The following is a 27447-nucleotide window of genomic DNA, read 5'->3' as shown; positions in this document are numbered from 1 at the left end:
TCCTCTATCCTCTCTGTGCTAACACACCCCTTAGCATCCCACCCTAATTCTGTAGGGTGCTCATGCTTAGATCAAATCTGCCAATCTTCAAGCACCACACCTAAACAATGGATAGAGCTACAGAAACTACTCCTATTACACCAAGCCAAATTTCCCTTATACATCTCAATGTAGATTTTATCAATGTACTATGAGAAAAATGGTCCTGACAAAGAGAAAAGACAATTCCATCTAGATTATCCAGGATTCTAAAGTAAACCAAAGGAAAAAAATGTATAAATTCTTTTCCTCCACGTGAAACTTGAAGTACTTTTTTCTTACTTTAAAAATACCCAAACCACACAATTTGTGGTATCAAATGCATAAATATATGTATTTGAATTTTAAAAATTATCAAAAATGAGAAAATATTTGATGAACAATAATGCTTTGGAAAGGTGTGGCTCAGAGGTAGGCTTACCTAGCATATGTGAGGTTAGAGGTTTAACCCAACACTGCATTAGCCACAGCCACACCCACCCACATACTCTTGCACACACATATATATGCGCATGCAGACATATACATACCCACATACCCACACACATACAGGCACACAGACACAGTGCTGCACTCTGACATAGTCACTGTCCATAGTTTCAGAAAAATGTCATTATTTAGAGTGCCTAAAATGCCAGAAATCACCATTTTAAAAAAAAGACTCTGATAACTTCACAAAGTTAAATTTTAAATTGGTTTTATGCAGAATTATTAGTATCGAGCCTAATTTTGAAGCAAGTAACTTTTGCTTAAAATTTAAAATCTTCACTTCTTCGTGTAGTATTTTTAACTATGTGCCACATGGCCACTACATTTTTATAAATGTTTATAAGCCAACAGTGGCTCTAACCCAAACATGTAAATGCTGGAGTGAACCAGCTGCCCACAGATCTGTTTTTCTGTTTCATTTGCATGTACTGTATGAAGCATCTTCCTTCATGTTCTTCAAACTGTAGCATGAACTTTCTTATCTTATGGGTTTTTTTTTCTATTTGTTGCTTTTTAAAGACAAGGCCTCACTATATAGTCCTGACTGCCCTGGCACCAACTATGTAAACCAGGCTGATCTCAAACTTTTGGTGAACCTCCTACCTCTGCTTTCAAGTGTTGGGATTATAAGCATGTAATGTTTCTAGCATAATATATATTTTCTTAATACAGCAGACACAAAGAAAATACTTGTCTTCAAGACATTCACTGAGTAGGTTTTTGTTAACTGGGCTTGAGTGACATAAACTGACAACACTTGACTCTATTCTGTATACATCTATCTTAGCCACAATAGAGGGGCACATGCAGAACAGGGCAATCAATTTAAACCAATATACTCTTAGAGTTTTTACTTAAGTGCTCAAGAGGGTGGTAAAGTAGATCACTTAACAAAAAAAGAAAGAAATATAAGAATAAGCCCCCAAAGAATCAAGATAAACTATGACATAGGCACAAATGATCTTAAGCGCAAATAATGGTTTTAGAATCATGTGGCTAGAAGAAAGCTACTTTTGATCCAAATAAAGTTATTTATTTATTTAATCCCCAAACTAAAATATAGTAGCCATCCAAACAAAAGCTTCCTTTCAAACAGTGAATAGAAAGGTCAATTTAGTAGGCTCCTAGAGTTATATACCTGGTTCAGAGAATGTGTCGCTGATATCATCATCTCTGTCATCCTCATAATCCTCTTCCTCTTCTTCCTCCTCTTCATTTTCAGAAAGCTCATGCTCACTGCCAAACCCTTCATCATGGTCTTCATCATCAAAATCATCTTCATCATCCTCATCGTCTTCAGGACAGTATTTGGTTGGCTGTTCTCTCATGTTGTCAGAGACAAAAAGAGAATAATTGTGCTCTTCTTTTTTCTGGGATAAATCTGAAACAGAAGTGCTGGCAGAAAGGCTGCCACTCTCTGCTGTGGCAACCAACCCAGGACTATCCTGGGGCAGAGGACTAAGTAATAGTTCCTGGGCTTCTTTGAAAGGCAAAGCAGGATTGCCATGACCCTGATGAGGCTCCACCCCTCTTCTCTCCTGTCTCCTTGCCACAGTTCCACAGTAGCAGGTGTTCTCCTTTGCTGCATCTATGTGGACCTGGCTCAGCGAGGGCCGGCCCAGTTGCACAGGGTTGATCTTGACTTTTGCTTTTTTTACATAGTCTTTACATTCAACATGAAAATTCACCTTTTCATTATGATACATGTTGGTCTTCACCATGATCTGTGTGCTTGAAGTAGGTTTGCTTGCTTTTTGGATACAGTCTGACAATGGGACCTCAGCCTGAAGTGTCTTTGAAGAACACACAGGGGCAGCTGCTCTACTTGTGATCTTTTTACTAGGAAAAGAAGAGGGGGGCAAGGGATTTTGTTTGACACTGAAGAGTGAATCAGGATAATAAAGGGAATCAGAAACAGACTGAGAGTCCTCACTATTGAGCTGGGCCAAGGTTGGAGTTTTACTGATGACCTCTTCATCTTGGTAAGGGCTAGAAAAGTCATCAAGACCCAGGTAATCCACCTCTTTTGTCCCCCAGATGTCACAGCTGGTTAGTTTGGTGTACTTAGTTAAGTCTTCACAGTATGTATCCCACTGTTCCCAGTTTGAAGTTAAAGCATCCTCATTGTCCAGGACATCTGTGAAAGTCTCCAGATTTTCAATGTCTTTGCAGTCTTCCAAAGAAAGGAAGTTGTCTCTAGGATTCTGTTGATAATTCATCTCTCTATCCTAAGGAAGGTTTAAAACGGGAAGTCACATACCATGCTTTAGGAAGAAAATATTCACCTCCACCCATATCTGAAAATGCCAAAATAAATATTCTACCTCTGGTCGGTTTTAAGATAAAGGCTACTGACATGATACCTTCCCCTTATATCTATATACCTTTATTTCACTGGACAAGAACAAGTGGGAAAATACTTTCTTTGAGAGGCTAAAGTATGGGCCCAAACATTAAGGCCTCTTGTGATCTTAGAGGCATTCTTTAGAAATGAACTTCAAGTAAGAATCAAATATTGAAGATTTTACCTTCATTACAGAATTCCTCCACTTAAGGAGGAAATTAAATATGGAGACAAAGATCCCAGAGTGTACTGAAAGTTAGTTTTAAAATTGTTAGGACTTGAATAAGACCTACGTAACAATTCTTGGCATGGGAAGACAAATAGTGCTCACACACTGCAAAAAATGTGATTTCACAATGTAGTAAAAGGCCTGGAGTGGTGGCACACACCTTTAATCCACTCAGAAGGCAGAAGCAGGATGATCTCTGTGAGTTTGAGGCCAGCCTGGTTTATATATCAAGTTCCAGGCCAGCCAGGGTTTCATTAAAAGACCCTGTCTCAAAAATAAATAAATAAAATGTAGTTATATTCTATAGCCATGGAAAATGAAATTGAGCCCCAATGCACTAACACAAAAGGTTATCCATCACATTTTTTTTTTGTTTAGAAAGAGCAAGCTCCAGCTGAAGAGAAGGCTCAGTGGGTAAAGGCTTAATGTCAAGCCTGACCACCTCAGTCCAACCCTTGGGACCCATATGATGCAAGGAGAGAACAAGTCTCAGTCACCCTCTGATCTAAACATCTACACTGTGCTGTGACATGTGTGCAGACACACACACACACACACACACACACACACACACACACACACTAAATAAATGGGGGGTAGAGGGGGCAAGCAAACTATATGTTATCCACCCAAAGTAAAAGGCATATTCAAATGTTTACATATTCATCTGTATCTACTAACAGTAGTTACCTTTGGAGAAAATCTGAAGAGTGAAGACTCAGAAAAAGAATGGGTTTTTGGTTTTTCCAGTTTACTTTGTCTCAATGAATTTTTAGTTTATGTTTGTGTCTGTGTATGTGTGAGTAGCTTCACTTTAGTAGTTTATATACCATACCCTATTTTTATTAGGTATAGAACACTCAATGATTTTTAATGAACTCCCAGGCTTATATACTCAACTTTACAAATTTTCAGCATTTCTGTATTGTTTAAATAACATGTAATTAAAATTATATTGGGGGCTACAAAAATGGCTCAGCAGTTAAGAGTCCTTACTGACTTTCTAAAGAACCCAAGCTGGGTTCCCTGCACTGTTGTCTGGAAGCTCAAAACCACCTTTAACTCCCAGCTCCAGGGATATCTGTCACCTCTGGCCTCCTTAGGTACCTTCACTCATGTGCACAGTTAAAGTATAAGTCCCTTACCCTGACACTTGGGCTAGTCATGGTGGTACAAACCTTTAATCCAAGCACTCATGAGGCAGTTGGCAGGTAGCTGTGAGGTTTCAGGCCAGTCTAGTCTATATAGCAAGTTCTAGGCCAGCCAAAGCTACAAGTGAGAGCCTGCCTTAATAATAAAAAAAGGGGGGGGGAAGTGGGGAGTGGGGGCTTCCGAGAAGAGCACTTGATAAGTCTTACAGAAGCCCTTGGTTCCAATCCTAGCACCCACTTGGTGGCTTACAACTATCTAGTTCCACAGGATCACATATGCTCTTTTGGCCTCTGTGGGTACTGCACACATGTAGTGCACAGACATGTGCAGGTAAATCTATCCCCACACACAAAATAAATTGTTATTTTTTACCTTGGGAACTTTGTGTCTACCTCAGTAACAAGTCAATACCCTATCACGATGTTTATAGTTGCTAATTTAATATGTCTTATCATCTCTACCATACATCTTGTGCTCGTGCCATTCCTTAATTTGTGAGCTTTTCTTTTCTTTCTTTCTTCCTTTTTTTTTTTTTGGATTTGGTTTTTTTGAGACAGGGTTTCTCTCTATAGCCCTGACTATCCTGGAACTCACTCTGTAGACCAGGCTGGCCTCGAACTCAGAAAGCTGCCTGCCTCTGCCTCCAAAGTGCTAGGATTACAGGTGTGTGCCACCATTGACCAGCCTTAATTTGTGAGCTTAGAAGCCCTTTAGCAGTTTACTGTATCACACACTCGGCTTACTTTCCTCATGAACAACTAAACAGATAATCTCTTCATATACTACTTTCATCAATATGGGTATCTTTCTAAAATTACCAGACTTAGTCACAAGAACCAAACCCAGACCCTAGTCATATTCCTGTTCTTAAAACCAGATTTCTGTGGCCTCCACAATCCTCCTTCCTCAGCCTCTTGGGTAATGGTTTTACCTGTATAAAGCTTAACATCATGAACATTCTTTTCTCTTTTCAGATATTTATAAATTAAAAACTCTACAACATCATTTTGATTCAGATTAATTAAAACTAAAACAAACAAAAAATGTTGCTTACCAGCTCATACATGAAATCTGGATCAGAACTGTTGGCTAAGAGATCTGTGCTCATCAGAGTCTGTTCTGAAAAGGTGTGGCTTCGAAAGGCATCCCCAAAAGGCGGGTCCATTCCGCTTACGCTGGGCTACAACAAAACCATTTTCACATTTCATTTACAGTCAGCTTCAAGCCCAACTTACTACACATAAGCTCATCCTTACCCCAGTACATAATTTACTTCAAGAAATAACCCTGTCTCTTTTGTGTAGCACACCAAGAGCTTTCTTAGCACTAAACGTGGACCTCTATGAGGAAAAGAACTAAGATATATATCAGAACAGATAAAAAAAATATCAGAACAGTTCATCTTAACAACTTCTAAAAACTGAGGTTTGGTCACTAGCATACAACACTGGGTGCTTTAATTTTTTAAGCTAAATAAACATTTCCTAAAATCCTTCTCAAACAAGATTCTGTTCTAATTCCCCCTAAAGAAGAGAATGCCCTCCTGTTTTCTGAGGGCTGCAGCAACAGTAAGTCAGACCTAAACTATATTCCTGAGTCCAATGTCTTACTTCCCGAAGCAAAGAACATCTGGGTATCTTCTTATAAATTTGGGTAATGGGGGGATGTGGAAGTCACAGGACAACTTGTTGAAGTGAATGTTCTCTTTCCATCTTAAGGGTCTGGGAGACTGAACTCAAGCCAATCATGCTCAGTGTCAAGAGCCTTTCTTTACCCATTGAGCCATCTTGCCACCCCAATTTAGATACTTTGTCCAACCAACAGGAACAACACAATAGCCTCCTAAGTCTATAAGACACGGCTAGAAATACAGACTTGCTCTCCTGTTCTCCTCTTTCCCCTTTACATTTTATCACGGATCCAAACCACTTCAGCTGCACACTCTGGCTCAAATAAAAAGAGAAGCCACACTCTGAAATCTAACTACAAAAACTAAAAACATTCTTTTTACTCTCCCACAAGTTTCAAGAGTTTTATAACATTAGTGGCCTACCAGCTTACTTCCTACTTACACGCCTCTCTTCCTACCCTGACCTGCCTTCTCTGGTCTCCTAGGTACTCCCACACCACATGTGCTCAGCTTTGATTGATTTTCACCGGACCCTCCAATACTTTGAGGTCTTTCTTTTTACAAAAATCTAGCTTAAGCAAACAAGTTATAGAGTCCTAATTCAAGCAGCCAATAGACAGCAGACCACACCTTGTTGTGGCTCTTTGAGGACAGAGGTTGGGATGAAAAGTCACTTCTGGTCCTTTAAGTATCAGTTACCAAGGTTTCCTTGTTAGCCTCTGCTGCAGTCACCAAGCTATCCTGGCTGTTTTTTGATTCGTGTGCCCCAAGGGATTGGCTGTCGTGTACAGTCCCACTTAGGAGTCTCTTCCTGCTTATTATTTCTAGATTTCTTCCCAGTACTTGAACTGGGGGTGGGTGGGAGTGAAAATTAACCATGAATAGAAATAGGGGAAAGTTTGGATAAGAAAATTCAGACAAATAAGCTTCTGGTTTTTATTTCAGTGGTTGCCTCAAACTCAAAGAGACCAATAAAAAGGAGTTGTCTCAGCCTGAGGTGATACTGTATGGCTATGATTTCAACATTTTCAGGGTCAGGGCAGGAAGATTGTGAAATTGAAGCCAGCTTCACCTACACAGAAAGACCAGGTCAAAAGAAAGAAAGAGCTAAACACACACACACACACACACACAAACACAAACACACATGCATACATATGCACACACATGGGGATTAGGGGATAAGAATATGAATATACCAGTCACTCTTAGATGTATTTACAGAACATACAGATATGTGTGCTTCTATGTGTGAGACAAAATCACCACTTATCAATGCTTGTAAATGGGAAAGTTGAGAAGCAAAATATCAAAATACCAAAAATAGGATTTGGGTGGCAGATTAAATTTCCAGGTAAGTCATTCTGCCCTCATAAGGCCAGCAGGTTTAGTAAGTAACCTACTTACCCACCATACTGCTTGTGTCAAACTCACTGAAATCTTAAAGGCTACAGCAAATATGGAAAACAAGGAGCACATACTCACATTCAGGTGAGGGCAGAAATAAGCTGTCTTTGAAGCTAGTGTGCCAAGCTGTGTTAAGATGCAGAAGGCTTCCAGCAGCAACACCGTGCCCTTTTTATCACCACAGAGAATCACACTGTACACTATTCCAAATGGGATTTACCTGAGGCATTTCCAAGCCCAGATCCTGTGAGTCCAATTCCAAACTTCTTCTTTTTCTTGTTTGTAAATTCCTTTCCAGTTTTACTTTTAATTCCAAGATCAAAGATGATTTTCACAATAAACAGCAGATTTTCCCAGAATACCTTCAGTTCAACTGCTTGGGTCACCACTTTTTTAAAAAAATAAATTTGCGGTTCTGTCAAATAACAGAAAGTAACTTCACTGAGCTCCATTGAAAACAAGTTGACCTTTCAAATGAACAATAAAGAACACTGTGCTTTAAATAAGTCTTACAGTTGAATTTTCAAGAACTTTGTCATGTTATAACATCTACTATTCTGAAATATAACCTTTAACCTTGTTTATTTCTGAAATAAGGTTTGTCAATAACCAGCTAGCAACTGAAACCAACAGCATACACCTGTAATGAATGTGGGACAGCACTCTGGAGATGAGTCAGGAAGATCACAACGCTGGGCTACCCTGGGCTACAAAACAAGTTTTAGGCCAGCCCAGGCTATTCAGAAAGACTCTCTATCAAAAAGATAAGTAAAAAAATAAATTAGTAAGTCTTTTTTAAAAAAAAACTTTAATATATCCTCATCTTTTCTGTGATTTGAAAGATATATTAATTCTAAAGTCAAGTTTTCATTCCCTTTATCACTGTTGTGAAAAAATAAATTTAAATTTCATTGTATAATTACTGACTGTAAAAGTGATCGACAGTTTATAGATCTTATAAGTATTTAGCTGTCAGGAATAAACAGAAAGAATTTAACATATCCTCTACATTAAATATAACATCTATTAATTCATCAACATTATCCTTTGATGTATATATGTGTAAAAGCTGTCCTTTAAAACTTACTGTTTTAGGCTGCAAAGAGTTTTCTACTTACTGCCCAGTCCAGTTCCCTCATGAAGTATACTCTAAACTATTGTTCCCAAAGAAAGAAAAAGTTACTCCATGTTCAATGACATGCATATGGTAAATGACCAAGAACTACCTTGCACAGTATTTCCAAGGCTTGGGTTAAGCTGACTGTAATCACTGGTGTGGGGTCTTAAAGAGGTAGAGGCCTTCTCTCCTTACTTACGAAAACCTTAATGGAAAGAATCTGAAAAGCTACATCCACCTTCATCCTCTCCAAATTATCCTTGGGGTATAATCTTAGAAATACCAACAACCTGGATGCATTAGAAATACAGAATCCCAGGCCCTAACCTCACCACTAGAACATACACTGGAAGGGTGGAGCTCAGCCATGCACTTTAATATGCTCTCCTGGACTCCACAGGGGCGAAGAACCAGTGTCCTGGTCTAGCCCTCATTCAGTCCAGACACTAAGTCACTTCTTTTAAAAAGAAAAACCAGCATCACTTCTTAAGTTGAACTGCCTTCTGCAGTTCTCACATTCAGCAGATTAGAGACTAAGAGTGGTACACTGCTCTGATTTCAAAGACTGCTTGCTTGAACAAATGACAGTGGAAAAGGAACGCTAATTGTTCACTTAGGCTAATGGATTGACAGCCATGTGTATTTCCTGAAGTCTATTGACCCTTCCATAGCTGGCTCTCTCACTCTACTTACATTGGTCTAGCTGAGGAAAACACTGGCAGGGTAGGCACAGAAACAGAATCAACAATGCTTTTCAGTCTGGTGCGACAGTCTAAAGCAGTTGGTCTCAAAGTTGTGGGTCTTGATCCCTTTGACCTTTGGCAAAGAACTACCTCCAAGAATATTTATATATTACAGCTCGTAACAGTAGCAAAATTACAGTTTTAAAGTAGCATCAAAAAATAATTTTATGAATAGGAGTCACCACACCATGAGAAACTATTGCATGCAGCATTAGGAAGGTTGAGAACCACTGGTCCAAACAGAAAAGATTATGCACACGCCTGCCAGATGAGCATTTGCTCAGGTGGCCTCCTGATGAGGCTCTGCAGGAATGCAGCTTAGTCCTACTCCCATCTTCCCACCTGATTTCTGTAGGAAGAAAGTCATGTCATCTTTTCCAGACCCATTATTTAGTTCCAAGAAGACAACTCCTTTATGCCATGCTACTTAAATCAAATGGACTAGTAAAGTCCTGGTAGTCTACAGCAGCTGAATTTGGAGCTGTTACTTTCTAAAACCTGAAACTTACCATTACGACCACTAGGGTTTGAAAATATGGGAAGAAATAAAATTCTAGTCAACACATACTTACTGGTGTCTACTTATGATGTTACCCTGACAGCCTGGCCTAACAGAGCAGCCAGAAGAGGGCAACTCATTCAGTCACAATTTTCACTTGCACATTACACAGCATTGGATCACCTATAAAAGGAAAAAGAAAAAGAAAAAAAAGAAAGAAAGGAAAGGAAAAGAAAACACCTAATTGGTGAGATGTCATGTCTGTAAAGCCAGGTACCCAGAAAACCTGCAGTAGAGAGTGGTGAATTCAAAGACAGCCTGGAAGGTATACACAGCAAAATCTAGCTCAGAGTGAGGTAGGAAGAAAGGGCAATGGAAAACATGATATGAAAGCAGCAATGGGGCGGGCGGTGGTGGCACACGCTTGTAATCCCAGCACTCTGGGAGGCAGAGGCAGGCAGATTTCTGAGTTCGAGGCCAGCCTGGTCTACAGAGTGAGCTCCAGGACAGCCAGGGCTATACAGAGAAACCCTGTCTTGAAAAAACCAAATCCAAAAAAACTCCAAAATAAAATAAAATAAAATAAAATAAAATAAAATAAAATAAAATAAAATAAAATAAAATAAAAGAAAAGGAAGCAGCAATGGGGTAGAACAATGGGGGAAAATGGAAGAACAAAGTATAATTACACATATGTACAAAGGTAGTGTAATGAGACCCATTACTTTGTAAGCTAACTTTAAGGACTAATTAAAGGGCTGACCAGATAATTCAGAGGGCAAAGGGACGTGCTTCTCAAGCCCAAGTTCCATTACCAGAAGCCACATAAAAGTGGAAAGAGAGAATTGAGTACACACAGTTTCCTCCACCATCCACGTATACATTCTGGCATGCATGGACACACACATACACAGCATGCACAGCAATACATTTAAAAAAATTTGAAAGGGCCTGTGCACAGAGCTTTAATACCAACTCTTAGGAGAAAAGTAGGCAGATTTCTTTGAGTTTAAAGCCAGTATGTCTACTTAATGAGTTCCAGACCTGGCAAGACTGCATAGCAAGAGACCTTGTCTTAAAATAAAATAACAAAATTCTTACCACTTAGATCTGTGGTGTGGGTTATTTTTCTTTAATTGTGTAACATGAGTGGAAGAAAAGATAAGGTATCTATTCTATAGCATTCACCAACACACAGCATCTCCCATAGCGAGACACTGCTCTAAAATTGTACCCTCTGATGACCAGCATTTACAAATGAGACATTAGTATCTGCTGAGTCTTGAAAAAGCCCAGGTGCTTAAAAGATGGCAGAATAACATTAAGGGAAGGTCTAACTTGCACTCAAGAGAAATTTTATACTTCATAGGTCTCAAAAATATTAGAATTTTTGATATTGGAATACATCAAATGCAAGGGTTATAATTTCCAAAAATGTGACTAAAATACTTGTTCCAAGGTATATTTACTTGACCAGAGGACTGTTATGGTTTGAAAAACACTGAACAAAACTACCTAATGCCATCACTGCTGGTCTCTTCAGAACTTTAAGGAGCTTCTGTGCACTGTAAATCTCAAGAGCTGAACACAGCACATGCCATTTCCTAAAATTGTTCATGAAACCTTCCTCCCAGCCCCAAAGACTACTTTCTCCAGATAAAATACAAACAAGGAAAAAGTTTAAGTTTCCCAGTCACCTCTCCTTTCCCTCACAGCACACTGGCTTACCAGTTCTCAGGACAGTTGTGTTTATCAGAGGAGACAAAACTGGACCATCAGAATATCTGCCAATAGAGTTTTTGTACTTGGCTTTAAAAAAATGTATACAGCAACATTTCCTAGGTATCATCATCAATTCTGCACCAGCGAGCTAGCTCTCTGAGGCAGGGAGTGGGGTCAGTAAATGTTGAGCAACAAGAGTACACCAAGGAGATAGTTCCAGTCTTTCACAGCCCTGTTCTTGTTCTCAGGTTTTTTTGTTCTCTGAACATATGCTAAGGCTTACTATGTTAGACAAGGCAGTAACCAAAGCAAGACAGTACACACAGTCAAAGGTCAGCTTACAAAAGCTTATTCCTAGTGCTCTGCAAACTATTCATCAAATAACTTCAAAAGCAAATCCAAGAATTAACTGGTGAGCCCCAAGACCCTCTGCTCCTGAGTTTTGGTATACTCCCTAGTCATATCAAGAAACAGATAAGCCTCTTTATAGACTATTGGAACTATGGTGGCTCATGCCAATAATCCCAACACTTGAGGAATGAGGCAGAGGAATCATTGCTCAAATTCCAGGCTAATCTGGAAAACATAATAAATCAGTCTGTCTCTCTCTTAGGATAAAAAGAAAATAAATACACACATATACACACAAAACCCTCTTTATAAATGAAATCTCTTATGAATGCGTAAGCAGATACTATGCACGACAGTCAGTACTCCTTTTTATTGCCTTGGTTTAGGCTACTGACTCCTTTCAGTAACTTGAAAATAGCTCCCCACAGTAAGTGGTAAACAGCTTTCTGAGTCATCCAACATCACCAGAACAATGTTTACAATTTTTAACACGCCCAATAATATAGCTATTATCTTAAAAAATTAAAAATAATGAGTGTTGAAGAGGACAGGGATAATCAGAACCCTCATGAACTGCTTGCTGGTAGAGATGTAGAATGATACAGATGGTAAGGGAGAATCTGGCAGCTCATTGAAAAGGTTAAAGGATTATCACATGATCCAGCAACTCTATCCTCAACTTAAACAACAAAATCCAAACAGATGTGTACTCCAATATTCGGAGCAGCATTAAACACAAGAGCCAAGACATGAAAACAACTGAAATAGCATGCATGGACACACAACAGAATATTGTTCGACATAAAGATGCAATTCTAACAGATGCTACAACGAACCATGAAAACAGAGTGTGAGGTGAAGTAAGACTAAAGCAAAAGGTCAACTGTATGACTCCACTTATATCATAAACCTAGAACAGAGAAAATTCATAAAGATAGGAAGTAGAACAGGGGTTACCAGGGGCTAGAAGTTGTGGCTTAATGAACAGTTTCTGTTTCAGATGGTAAATTTTATATTTATATAAAATAATAATATATATTATTTAATAATATATTTATTAAATATATTATTTTTATATACTTTGATGTATACTTTAGATATCAAAGCTGTTATTAGTAACATTTTATTTATAAAACTTGTAAATAAAAGATATCACACAAAGATTAGAAAGACTTGAAGTTTATCCATCTTAGTGAGCAGAGTTAGAGCAGCCATACTGAAGCTATGAGATTCACTTTGGATTTACACTTTAAAAATCTATTATATTTGGCTGGAGAGATGGCTCAGTGGTTAAGAGCACTGACTGCTCCTTCTGAGGTCCTGAGTTCAATTCCCAGCAACCACATGGCTCATAACCATCTGTAATGGGATCTGATGCCCTCTTCTGGTATGTCTGAAGAGAGCAATGGTGTACTCATACATAAAATAAATAAATCTTTAAAAAAATAATCTATTATATTTTTAGGTACTTACCCATCACACAAAAACAAACAAAAAAATCCATACAGTTAAAACTAGACAAACAATTAGCTTTCTAGCTTTTTATCTTTTCTCATAACTCTTGTATCCATTACCTGAATTCTATCCTTTCTCATCACCTCATCATATACTTGACCTTTCTTGATCTACGTGTTATACCCATATGTGCATTATGTGTATATGCATATACATATTACAGGCTAGGAACTGATGAGGGGACATGTGGATTCCTTCTTTTTTGAGATTGTGTGGCCTTAATATAGTATGCACCAGATTTTCACTATCCATTTACCTGTTGATGTACAACTAGATTGGTTCCAATCCCTTGCTATATAGTGAATAAAGCCATAAATACTGGAAGGTATGTGTACAAACCACTGTTTATTTTGATCTGTCCTAATCTTTACTAGTCTGTATTTAAGATTTTTTCCCCACATGATTAGAGAGGTCTTGGTATCTGTTATCTTTAAACTATACACATTAACCATTCTAAAAGAAGGAAAACCCGAGATTGGGTACATTGTTCACATCTACTATGCCAGCATTCAGTAAGCAGAGGTAGGAAGATCTGTGTGAGTGTGAGGCCAGCCTTGTTTACACACAAGTTCCAGAACAGCCAGGGTATGTATAGAGAAATCCCAGCTCATAAAAACAAACAACGGGTGAAACTTTCCCAATAACTAATTTAAATAATAGATTTTTCCAGAGGCTTAAAGGAAGAAAGGAAGGGAACAAAGGAATAAAAGTTAGGAAACATGTGAAGGAAGGAAAGAAAAGACAGGGGAACAGAGAAGGAGGAGACAGTAAAGCAGAAGGCTAAACTATTGATTTGGATAGGATAAAGGTTATACATTGGGTGAACCACAGAATTCCCTTGTTTGGCAAGAAAAGTAGCTTACCAGTCATATAAGTACCTTAGAAAACCAGAGCCCATCTACCACACATGGTCCCATCCTATTACATTCATTCTCTTTAACAATTCTTTACCTTTTGAAAACTACTCTACTCTGGTCAAAATAATCCTTCAGACAATATTAATTAAGCCACTGCTTGCTAGAACAGCAGATATAAGAGGTCACAAGACCTTTACACCACTGACAAAGCACAGGCCTCTTCTGCAAGGATGCACTAGGGGCAAGGTCAGGGTCAAGAGCCCCACACAACACAGTCCTGTCTTATGGAAGAACTTCACTACAGTTTACACTTTGCTAGAGTCCTTTAGACTCAAGAATTTACATATATGTAAATCCCCAAATCAACAATTACAGATTGTATCAAGAATTATTAGCATAAGACTCTCATTGTTTATTTCTCAAGTCCCATTGCTGGTAGATCTTAGAGACAGACAAGGCAAAACAAGACAAAGATAACAAATTGGATACTTTTTTTTTGAAGAGCAAAGAAGTGGACTGGAGATGAGTTGAGATTATTATGATAAAAATGCAGTGTATGTATGAAAATTCTCAAAGAATAAACTTTATTAAAACTAAAGATCAAAAGGTCATTTGAGTAGTCCAACCATCATTGAGTCACTGTGCTCCTTCTATACTCTTACCCTGTAAACCCCTTTATTGCAATCAATTCAAATATTCTATTAGTTTCACAGAATTTTAAAAATATAGGGGCTGAACTAGGTTTACAACCAAAAAAATTAATAAAAAGAATGAGAGCCACATTTTGCTGAAAATCCCAAGGAATTAAGAGTATTTTCAGGTCTCAAAGTGCTTTCTCTTGGGATTGGAGAGATGGCTCAGTGGTTAAGAGCACTTGTTAGCCAGGTGGTGGTGGCACATGCCTCTAATCCCAGCACTCTGGAGGCAGAGGCAAGCAGATCTTTGACAGTCTGTCTATAGAGTGAATTCCAGGACAGCCAGGGCCACACAAAGAAACCCTGTCTTAAAAAAAAAATGAAACAACAAAAGAAACACTTGTTATTACAGAGTTTCAGTTCTCAGAACCATCATGGTGGCAAGTGATATAATCTGTAACCCAATAGTTCCAGGGGATCCAAAGCCCTCATCTGGCATCTGTGGGCACCAGGCACATGCACAGTGCAAATGCATATACGTAGGCAAAACACTCATACACATAATAAAATAATCTTTTTTTCCTTTAAAAAAAGTGATCTCTCCCCTTGAACTTTGTTCAGTGTCTTTGGAAGGCTAGGATAAAAGGTCCTTTTAAGCAACAGGGAAGACATTAATGCATCAATTTAAGTTAGATGGAAGGGCACTTCTTATTTCTAAAAACTAATGACTAGAAGACATTAGGGGCATTCTGCAAAGCCTGTGTTTTCATTTAAATTGTTCCAGAGCACAAGGGCACAGGTAAATTCTTGACAGAAGCAGAGACTTCATTTCTAACCCAGCCATTCTTAGCGACCGCTATTGACAAAATATTCAGTTTACAGTTATACTGCTATTTAGATTCAAAACACATGATAGAATCTAGTGAAGTAACAGGAGTCACTGTTTTGGTAAAATTATACTGGTGAAAGTTCATCACTTTCCCATGTTGTCTATTTTATACTAATTTAAAAAACACACTTTAGTAAGAGAAAGAGATCTGCCTAAGGTCATTAACTACCACCACAGACACTACACTCTCAATTCCCCAATGTCTAAAAGATTCCCAAATCCCCTTCAACCTCCACATATACATGCATGTGCCTACCACCTTCAGGTAGGGTATCTCTGCAAACAGCCCACCATCTCACAGATACTATGCCAGCAACTCCATCAAAGTGTTCCTACTGCAAAATAGAACTCTGACAGTCAGGTGTGGAGGACTGATCTCAACCTCACCTCTTCCCTGACCACTTTACTAAATCATGTTGCTGGTTTATTACTAAAGATCTACTAAGCACACAAATATATCCATCTAACTGTAACCTTTACTTGGCTCTCATTACCTTGAATAGTTCTGTTTGCCTATACAGTTTTCCTCTCTCTAGTCCTTAGGCTTTACTTCCATTTTTGTTATTTTTGAGACAAGGTTTCATTGTATAACCCTGGCTGTCCTGGAACTGGAGCTCACTATGTAGACCAGGCTGGCCAACTCACAAAAACCTCCTGCCTCTACCTCTCTGGGATTAACGGTATATGCCACCCACCATGCACAGCCCTATTTCCCTAAAAAATCTCAGGCTGATCTTGACCTCAATCCTTCTGCCTGTGCCAGTTGGATGCTAGATCACGGGTATGAGCTATCACACCTGGCAAGAGGTCTATTTTGAAGTTAATCTTCCTTGACTGCCAAATCTTACTTAGCACTGTACCCTGAAGTCTTCTGTAATATCTAAAATATTCAAGATAACAAGTGAAACAATCTTCCCACCCCTATCGTCCACTTTAAATAAACTGACCTCAGCAGCTTCCCTGGCACCTTGAGGTGCTTACACTCCAACTTCACTTCCCCTAAGGCTCTCCCACAGTGAGATTTTGGCCTGTGTATTTTTGCTCACATTTTTCTTCTTCCTTGCTTTCACTGACAGAGATGTCTCTAAAACTAATCATCATATTCCTTTGTCTATTTCACTACAGTGCTAAAACCAATGCCAGAAATTGGGCAGCTTTGCTGACAATGAATGAAAAATCTCTGAAGACCACAGATCCTTGGGGACAGTGAGTCACAGGTAAAGCACTCTGACTTTGATACTTAATGAGGTCACCAGAAAGAAGTCTGACATTCAATACTTATTGAGCACTCTGGATGTGTGCCAAAATATCTTACAACAGTTTCCTAATTTGTCTTAAAAACACTAACATCAGATAGAAAAAAATATTAAAAGTTGAACTCTTGAATTTTTTTTAATTCCCAGAAACCCTATATGAATTTGAGTTGATTTTAGAGACTTGGAATAATTCTTGTCTAGGAAGGAAAGGGTGAAGGAATAAGATTTAAAAAGTAAAAAACCAACTCAACCCATGCTTTGAACTGATATAGATGTCATTTGTTCAGACTGTTTAAAATAATCCATCTCCCTTAACAGATGGTTTTCTCAATTGTTCTACAGAAAGCTACAAAATACAGGAAGAGAAACTATGATTAAGAGCAGCAGCTTGAAGACCAGCACTGGTGTAAGCTGCAATGTGCACATGTGTGCACCAAGACAAGGAGACACCTGAAGGTATCCTCACAACTCTAGTACTCCTGTCCTCAGCGACTTGGGCTGCTCTTCAAAACTCAGTTTCCCTTTTTCAGATTTCACACTTTTCAATGATAACATAAGCTGTAACATGAGCATGGTACTACAGCAACAGGGACTGTGACAGGTTAGACACAGGGCTACAGAGTCAAGTTTGCAGTCCCTCTTCTCAACTCAAAGACAAAAGCTGAGTGTTGTTTTAGCTTAGTGCCCAGAATGACTTCTATGATAAGGAGATTCTAGATTAAATACTCTGCTTAAGATGGACACAGTGGCCTATACTTCAAATTCCTACACTAGGGAGAGGCAGAGACAGAGGCGCCAGCAGCAGCATGATGATTTCAAGCCATCTTACTTGAGTACTGAGTTTCAGTCTACTCTAAATTAAGAGCCTGTTTCAAATGCTAACTCTAGGGGCTAGAGAGACAACTCAATCTAACAGTTTGGGGCTGTTCCAGAAAACTGGAACTTGCGTCCTAGTACCTACTTTGAATTGCTCACAACTGGCTCCATTGAAACCCACATGCATGTGACATACACAGACATAAAGACACACAAGAATAAATCTTCATTCAGGAGAGAAAAACTGAGGCTGGTGAGATGGCTCCCTGGTCAAGAGAACTCGCAGATCTTCGAGAGGTCTTGAGTGGGGTTCCCAGAACCCATATCAGAAACCTTACAAGGACTTCTAACTCCAGCTCCAGGATCCCATGCCCTCTTCTGGACTCAGTAGGCACATGTCACACACATGATACACACACGATACATACACATGCGTACACACATTTTTTAAATCCCCAAACAACAAAATCCAGACATAGTGACTTAAGCTTATGTCCCAAAGCTCAAGAGGCTGAGGCAAGACTGGTCAAGGTTGAAGGTTAGCCTTACACCTTCTGAATCCACAAGTTCTGGGGCCAGTTTAGGCTACAAAGTGAACCTTGTCTCAAAAAAAAAAAAAAAAAAAAAAAACCAAAACAAAGAAAAGCTCAAAGGCAATCCTAACAACTACCACCACCCAAAAATCTGTTTCTAAAAAAAAAATTTTTTTTTGAGTCAGAGTCTCACTATGTAGCCTATGATTTGCTATGTAGAACAGGCTACTGGCTAGCCTAGTATTTTCCCTTTTCCACAACTTACTTTGTTGTTGTTGTTGTTGCTATTCTTTTTTTCTTTTTTGAGATATAGACTCACTACTGCATAGCCCAGTCCAGTCTCAAACTTAATGATCCTTCTGCTTCAGCCTCCAAAACGTTGTAATTAATCATCATTTAAGGAAAGGGTTCTATTTCTTAAGTAAATATTGGGAATATTATTCCAGACATTTAATTGGCTTTTTATGTAAGAACTGTTCCATCTTACTTTGCAGGAATATTGTAATTCTGTATTAAACTGTATAACCAGAACACACAAAAAAGACAGTAAGTGAAGGCCACTTTCTCAGATTCCTTCTTTGGTAATTAATCAAGTTCTTGGGATTCTGCTGTTATAAAGGTATAAACCTGAACCAAGTTCAGAATCTAATACTTAAACTTATTACAAAAACTCAGTTACCTGGAATTAAAGTGAGGCATGGATACTCAGAACTGAGACTGTGACATAAGCCTACAATCCCACCTTCCTAGGGCAGTGATTCTCAACCTGTGGGCCAAGACCCCCTTAGAGGCTGAATGACCTTTTCACAGGAGTCACATATAAGATATCCTGCATATCAAATATTAAGATTATAATTCATCAAGTAGCAAAATTACAATTATGAAGTAATAAAAACAATTTTATGGTTGGGAGTCACCACAACATGAGGAACTGTATTAAAGGATTGTAGCACTGGAAAGGTTGAGGACCATTGTTCTAGGGTAGAGGAGAACTATAATTTTAATCAATACATTTACTCAGGCCATTGAAGGTTATTAAACACTCTTGTCTCTGTTTTCTGAGTGTGACCGTGAATTATGCTGGCTTAATCAACAAAATAATCTTAGAATTCACAAAACAGTTTAAAAACCTGCCAGCTAATCCCTAGAACCCACATGTTGTCCTTTCCCCTTCACAGATGTGCCATGATGAGCTCATGCTTATAAACCTGGGGGTTTGAACAATAACCAAGTTATTATGTTCAGCTATTTAAAAGAGGGAGGAGTTCCACCAGTAGAGAGTGCATTTCGAGGCAGAAGACTGGGCTGAGGATATAGCTCAGAGAGAATGTAGCTCTGCTGGTGGGTTGGGTGCTTGCACAGCATCCACAAAACCCTGGGTTCCATCATAGGACCAAATAAACCAGACATAACAGTGCACACTAGTAATACCAGTACTAAGGAGCTTTAGGCAGGAGGAATTCCATGATCAGCCTCAAAACATAGTGAGTTCAAGGATAGCCTAAGATATATGAGACCCTGTCTGGATAATAAATAAAAATTGAATGCAGGAGTCAACGTTTTAAAGCACAAGTATCAAAATGAACTGCAGCCAGAAATTAATGTCCATAGAATGCTTCTGTTTAGCTCCCATACAAGGGTTGTTTGGTTTGGGGAGGGAGTTAACGTTTTTAAATTTAATTACCAGTACTTAATGTAGAAATTTCAATTAAAGTTTCTAATTCCTACTATCACTCTCTTGCTGGTAAAAATCAAATGAAACAACACAGGGCACATACTCCTAAGATGCCCAGTGAACTCTGGTGAGACTATTTCTTCTACACTGTGCTCCCTAGCTTGCTCCACTCTACCCAGACCATTGGAACACAGACATCTAAGCTGAAAGATGCTCCAAACTATGGACCTCACACAAAGCCAATTTATGAAGGTAAACTCCAGGAATTTCCTTTCAACAGTTCTGCAGGGATGCCAAGTAAAAGGTGGCTAATATTAGATAAGTCATTTAAAAGACTAGCACAAAAATGTTTTCATCATTTTTCATCACCAACAGCCAAAAACCTGGATCAACTCAACTACCACCAACTGGTAAGCAGAGAATCACTGTAGTATAGCCACCGGATAACTGACAAGGACCAAACTGACACAGGGGGAAATTTCAAGAGAATTAGAGGTCAGACTCAAAAAGACAATGCAGTGTATGACTTCATATATAGGAAATTCCATTGCTGACTATAACAAGACAAGCCAATTCCATGCCTGGGGCCAGTGGCAAGGGAAGAGGGCTAACCACAAAGGAGGCACTATGAAATACTGTTTACAGGGGCTGGAGAGATAGCTCAGCAGTTAAGAGTACTGACTGCTCTTCCAGGGGTCCTGAGTTCAAATCCCAACAACCACATGGTGGCTCACAACCATCTGTAATGAGATCCCACAACCTCTTCTAGAGTGTCTGAAGACAGCTACAGTGTACCTAGATATAATAAATAAATCGTTACAAAAAATAGAAATACTGTTACAGTGTGATAGCATTACAGATTTAGTCACAGCAGTGGCTAGATGGTAGTATTTATTAAAGCTCAAAATTCTGTAAACTTTCTTCTATTTCTTTTGGGGGGGCAAGGGCAGTGTTGAGTCTGAATGAAGATTTATGTGATGTTCTTTTTTGAATAATTTATTATTATATATAAGTACACTGTAGCTGTCTTGAGACACACCAGAGAGGGCATCGGATCTCATTATGGATGGTTATGAGCCACCATGTGGTTGCTGAAATTTGAATTCAGGACCTTCAGAAGAGCAGTCAGTACTCTTAACCGCTGAGCCATCTCTCCAGCCCGTGATGTCCAGTAATGCTGATTTTAGAGAGGTATCTATCTGGGAATGGTGGCACATGCCTATAATCTTAGCATTCAGGAGACTCAGAAGGGTGGACTGCCATGAGTTCAAGGACAACTTGGGCTACCGAATGTTTCAGACCAACCTAGGCTATATTATGAGTCCCTCTTTCAAAAGGCAAAATAAAGTATATGTGGTGGCATACTCCTTTAATCCCAGTCACCAGAGAGGTGAATTTCAGTGAGTTCTAAGCCAGCCTGATCTACATAGTGATCATGCTAGTAAGGCTACATAATAAGACCCTGTCTCAAAAAAATTTTTTATTTGAGTTTTTTAAAAAAATGAAATCGCTTCTCAGCCTTTTGGCTAAGATCAAAAGTAAAAAAAAAAAAAAAAAAAAAAAAAAAAAAAAAAAAAAGCTGGCTAGGCAGCTCAGTGGATAAGGGCACTTACCACCAGGCTTGACGATCTGAGGTTTTAATTACTTAGGACCCACAGTGTGAAAAGGGAGAAGTCACTCCTCAGAATTTCTGCCTTGTGCAACACAGGTACACATTCATAAATAAATGCAACAGAAAGAAAAGGAAGCCAAGCGGTGGTGGCGCACACCTGTAATCCCAGCACTTGGGAGGCAGAGGCAGGCGGATTTCTGAGTTTGAGGCCAGCCTGGTCTACAGAGTGAGTTCCAGGATACCCAGGGCTATACAGAGAAACCTTATCTTGAAAAAACCAAACCAAATCCAAAAAAAAAAAAAAACAAAAGACAGAAAGAAAGAAAGAAAGAAAGAAAGAAAGAAAGAAAGAAAGAAAGAAAGAAAGAAAGAGAGAAAGAGAGAGAAAGAGAGAGAGAAAGAAAAGGAAATTTAGAAAGGGTAATAAATAAGTGAAACAAAATTTTGAAACTAACTAAAAAGTTAAAAAGCAAGATGAAAGGAAACAGTAAAACCTTGTAAAAGAAAGGAGGTATCTGGGCACCTATAAATCAGGAAAGAAGCAAAGTGGGGGTGTAGACACTAGCCAGAGACTAAAAGAAAAACTAAAAACTAGGGGAGCATAAATGTGGTAGAACACTCCTCAAATTCTAGCATATGATAGGCTGAAATATAACAAATGGCATAAGTTTAGACACACACCTAGCTCCAAAAACAAAACAAAACAAAAACAAAACAAAACAAAACAAAACAAAACAAAACAAAAAACCAAGCACTGTGAAAAGAGAACAGCTAATCAAAGTTAAGAGGGTGTGGGGCTGGGGTGAGGAGAAAGAAAAAAAAGAGACACAGATATCAGAAACCTAACCATGCTGCTGTCATCTTCTCTCCTACTCTATAGACAACTCACTTCCAAGAGTACAGGCAAAAACCTTACTGAAAATCATTTTAAAGACCTACTGTTAAAGGCTGAGTGATGATGGTGCATGCTTTTAACCCCAGCATTTGGGATTAAAGTGGCTGGAAAATCTCTGAGTTCAAGGGTAGCCTGGTCTATAGAGGGAGTTCCAAGACCGCCAGGGCTACAAAGAGAAATCTAGATGTGAGGGAGGGAGGGAGGGAGGGAGGGAGGGAGGGAGGGAGGGAGGGAGGAAGGAAGGAAGGAAGGAAGGAAGGAAGGAAGGAAGGAAGGAAGGAAGGAAGGAAGGAAGGAAACCTACTTACATATGAACAAACATGTAAAAGTTGGGCTGTGAAATGGTTCAGTGAATAAAGTGTAAAAAGTCAGGTGCTGGCGGCATCTGTAAGCCCAGCACTAGAACTATGTGTAGTGAGGGAGACAAGCAGTTCTCTGGAGTTTACTAGCCAACCAGTGAGCCACCTCCAAGTTCTGTGAGTTCTGTCTCAAAGTAATCTCCCTTGTGACTTCCCACTCTTGAGGAATCTTTTTTCTTTTTCCTAGTCAATCTGTTCACTTTGCTAAATATGGAAAGAAAAAGTGAGGGGGGATAGCTCAGTAGGTACAGGTGTTTGCTGTGCGGACCAGTGACTCTGAGTTCAATTCCTGGAGCCTCCATGAAAGTGGGAGGAGAGAACCAACCCACCCACAAACATCATGCATGCTCAAGTGCATAAATAATGTGAGAGTGACTAAGGAAGACACTTAAATAAAAGTATCACTTTTACCCACACATACATTACAAACATATGCTACCATGCACATGCTCATGTACGTGTGTGTGTGTGTGTGTACACACACACACACACACACACACCCCATGTCCACCACCACCAGATAGTAACACTGTAAAAGTCTATCTGACTTTACATTTTTTTGTTATATTACATTTCTTTATGTGAATGCACAAATAAGTCAGAGGAAATCTTATAGGAGACTGTTCTCTTTCCACCAGAGGACTGAACATGGTATCAAGCTTGTGGTAAGCACCTGTGGTCACTGAGCTATTTATTTCCTCAGTTCTCCTCCACCTGACTTTATACTACACTAAGCCTTGCTGTTTTAAGGTATTCTGAGTCTCTATTTAAAATATGTATTTATTGTATTTATGTGAACAACTGTTTTGCCTAGATGTATGTATGTGCTCCAAATATAGGAAGTGCCTGGAGCAGTCAGAAGAGGTGTAGGATCTCCTGAAATAGGAATTACAGATAGTTGTGAGGCGCCATGTGGGTGCTGGAAACTACATAGGGGTCCTCTATAGGCACAGCCAGTACTACTAGCTACTAAAGTATCTGTCCAGTCCTTCTACACTGAAACAGACATTCATGCTATTCCTAACTCTTCCCTCACAACCATAAGTACTTATTTTTAAATTTTATTCTTGTAGTGTTTCAAATTCCTCAGTAAATAGAAAGTCTGTAATAGAGAAGTGACAGGTCCATCAGGAAGAACAAGCAGCAGCAAACCCTCAAACACAGTGTTATACTCAAGAAGGTACCTGGAGACAGCCCCAAAAACCTGTTTGCCTGTAGTAGTGGCACACACCCAATATTCAGGCAGTTAGATCTCTTGACTTCCAGGCCAGGCAGTGGTGGCACATGCCTATAATCCCAGCACTCTGGGAGGCAGAGGCAGGCGGATTTCTGAGTTTGAGGCCAGCCTGGTCTACAGAGTGAGTTCCAGGACAGCCAGGGCTATACAGAGAAACCCTGTCTAGAAAAAACCAAATCCAAAAAACAGAAAACAAACAAACAAAAAGATCTCTTGAGTTCCAGGCAAGCCTGGTCTACAGAGTGACCTCCAGGATGGCCAAGGCTAAGCAGAGAAATCCTGTCTGGAAAAACTAAAAGATAAGCAAGCTTAGCAAAGTACTTAGACACTGGCCTATAAGCCCAGCACCTAGGAGACAGAGGCAGGTGGACCTTTGTGAATTCAAGGACAAGCACTGTTATATTACACGGTTAGATCTTATCTTAAGAAAGAAAAGGTATTTAATTGAAAACACAAGTCTCTAACACAAGATATCACATCACTGTTGGTGTTGAAAGACAAAATAGTTAAACATGGTGTCTCATGCCTCTAATCACAGAACCTGAGAGGTGGAGGCACGACTATTGGGAGCTTAAGGCCAATTTCAACTATATAGAGCACAAGCCTAGCCTGAGATAGTCTCAAAAAAGACAGATGGAAAGAAGAATTGGATAAACTGGAACTATTTGATCAACAGCAGCTTAGAGAACTACTTAAGACTGACTTCAGATACAGATTTTGGGGAGAAAAGTCATAAACCTGGTGAAAAGCAGACAAGATATGGATGAGGTTTGTGATGGAACAGAACAGTACTACAGATATGAAGTAACACGGAAGTCCTCTGCAAATCTCCTAGTCTACTTTGTCCTAAAAGTGTGACTCAGACTAGCCAGCAAGAATGATTTTACTGCCTGGTAAGATGGCTCAGTGAATAAAGGCACTTGCTACCAATCTTGACAACCTTGGAGTTTACTCCAAAGAACCCACACAATGAAAAAGGGAGGATCAACTCCTACAAGTTGGTGCCTTATCTTCTTGTGCATGCTGTAGCACATGTGACCTGTACACACAAACAATTCAATACATTTTTTAAAAAAAAGAATTTGTGTGTCCCCACCAAAAGGGACTTTGCTATATAAAAGAAAAATCATCACAAACCAGATGTAGCATGTGGCACACACCTTTAACCCAAGTACTTGGGAGGCAGCGGCAGGCAGATCTCTGTGAATTCAAGGCCAGCCTAGTCTATACAGAGTGTTCCAGGACAGCCAGAGCTATGTAGATAGAGAGATCCTGTCTCAACAATAACAAAACTCCCAACTGTCACAAACCAGTAAAATACAAGGCTCTTTCAAGCTTGGTAGTGAACATCTATAATCCCTTACTGGAATGGGAGAAGTAAGAGGATAAGGAATTCAAGGTCATATTCCTGGATAGTTTGAGTTCAGCCTGGCCAACAGGAGACACTATCTCAAACAAACAAACAAACAAACAAAAATCACACAACAAAAGTTGTAGGCCAGTTCAAAGCCAGCCTGGAATATATACTAAAAAGAAAGTCTCAGAAATGGGGCGGGGGGGGGGGGGGGGGGTGTGTGGCGTGGCACCTCTAAATCAAACAGGACTATACTAATATATACCAATACTTTAAACAGTTTCAAAACATCTACATGGATATAAAATTTTGCAATAAGATTGTACCCTACATTCTTACAATGAAACTTTCTCAAGGTAGGAGATATATATACAATAGACTATTGATCCATAAATACTACCTGAAGTGTGTATTTACATTCTCTGCAATTCCCTCTGCAAAAACTTCAAACTCCTTGGCAGGCAGATTTTTGAGTTCGAGGCCAGCCTGGCCTACAAAGTAAGTTCCAGGACAGCTAGGGCTACACAGAGAAACCCTGCCTCTGAAAAAACAAAACACAAAACAAAAACAAAAACAACAAAAAACCCTTCAAACTCAAGACAATGTCATTAAAAAGAGGTTAACAATGACCATGGGCTACCAATACACACATTTTATTGGTATATAGCCCAAATACATTTTCTATACTATCTTATCAGTCATCACCATACAAACTGCAGAGGTGAACAGTCATTAGAGAGATTATTAAATATTTACTATTTAATCCTATGCAGTAAAAAGTTCAACTACTCTGGTTTGGGTATAATTAGAACCAACAACTAGACATGGTGCATTTGGCATATCACCATGACTCCAGTAATGCAGGAAGCTGAAGAAGGAAGATCATGAAGTTCAAAGCCAACCTGGGCAACACTGCAAGGTCCCACCTCACAGAACCAAACAAAATAGTGTGACAGATTTACAGCCAACCCAAGTGTTTACTTTAAAATGAGACACTACTAAATGTAGTAAAAGTCAGTGAGACCTTTGCCAAAACAGCCACATACAAACCTAACTGGAAATCAGTCTATGCTGACAACTCTCAAAATCCTATCATCAGTCTTGACTAAAACTTAAGCTTTAAAAGCTAACAGTGAATTCAGTTTACTATTTTAAGAACCACTATACTGCCAAGTGTGGTGGTTCATACCTTTGATCCCAGCACTTAGGAGGAAGAGACAGGCAGATATCTGTGGGTTCAAGGTCAGCCTGGACTTAACAATCAGTCCCAGGACAGCCAGAGGTACACAGGAGGGAAAAAAAACCAACACAAAAATAAAAATTATACTATGCTACTGCAGTTAAAATAGAATATCTCGGTACTCCCATTATCCAATGGATTTAGACACTGCCACCACCAAGGACCTTTATCAGTTATCCTTTTACTCCAGAACTTACACCAATTAAACAAGTTAGTTTCTTCATCAAAATTTGTTTTCAGTTTGTTATGCAACATACAGAATGACAAGGTAAATGGAGAATTCAATACTGCTTCTGGAAGTATCTCTTTTTCTATTCTTACTATAGTAAAAATTCCTGAGCTGTGCACAGTGATACTTGTCTGTAGTCCCAGCAGGAAAGAAATGCTGGAGGCCCAGGAATTCAAAACCAACTGGACTACAAAGTAAAACCCTGTCTCAATAACAACAACATTTGGTAAACCCCAAAGTATATTAAGCATATGAAAGAACTTTAGCCAAAAATAAGCTCTAGTGTATTATATTTGTCATTCTTAAGAAATTATTACATAAGAAATGAAAACTAACCTTTCAAACAAAATGACAATGAACACCCCTTGATTAAGTATTCTAGGTATCATCAAAACAACTTTTGATTGATTTCAACTTTAGTTATACCCTTTTATAAGTGATTGTGGCATTATGATAGATTAGGACTTAGCAACACAACATTAAGTAATAAAAATATAATGCAACTATTGTGTTTACTACAAAAATTATATATAGCTGGGTGATGGTGGTAGCCCACATCTTTGATCCTAGCACTTGAGGAGGCAGAGGGAAATGAATCTTTTTGAGTTCCAGGTCAGCCTCGT

The 27447-nt window shown here is 39.1% G+C and overlaps 1 protein-coding gene across 4 annotated transcripts in view; it reads right to left on the bottom strand.

The window, feature by feature from the left end:
• The window catches only part of Crebrf (CREB3 regulatory factor), a 56941-nt gene that overhangs the window by 27453 nt on the left and 2041 nt on the right, over positions 1-27447 (bottom strand). For 2 of the 4 annotated variants that reach the window (XM_052195583.1, XM_052195586.1), the window contains exons 2-3: positions 5308-5433; positions 1667-2756 (exon numbers count right to left, since the gene is read on the bottom strand). In XM_052195583.1, coding sequence (XP_052051543.1) covers positions 1667-2756; positions 5308-5433 — 1216 coding nt within the window. Of the gene's footprint in view, positions 1-1666; positions 2757-5307; positions 5434-7510; positions 7758-27447 lie in introns of all 4 variants that reach the window. The other 2 variants (XM_052195585.1, XM_052195584.1) reach the window with 2 other exon arrangements.

Source organism: Apodemus sylvaticus, chromosome 10 (genome assembly GCF_947179515.1).
Source record: "Apodemus sylvaticus chromosome 10, mApoSyl1.1, whole genome shotgun sequence".
Taxonomy (NCBI): domain Eukaryota; kingdom Metazoa; phylum Chordata; class Mammalia; order Rodentia; family Muridae; genus Apodemus; species Apodemus sylvaticus.
This window is presented reverse-complemented; position numbering and strand designations above follow the sequence as displayed.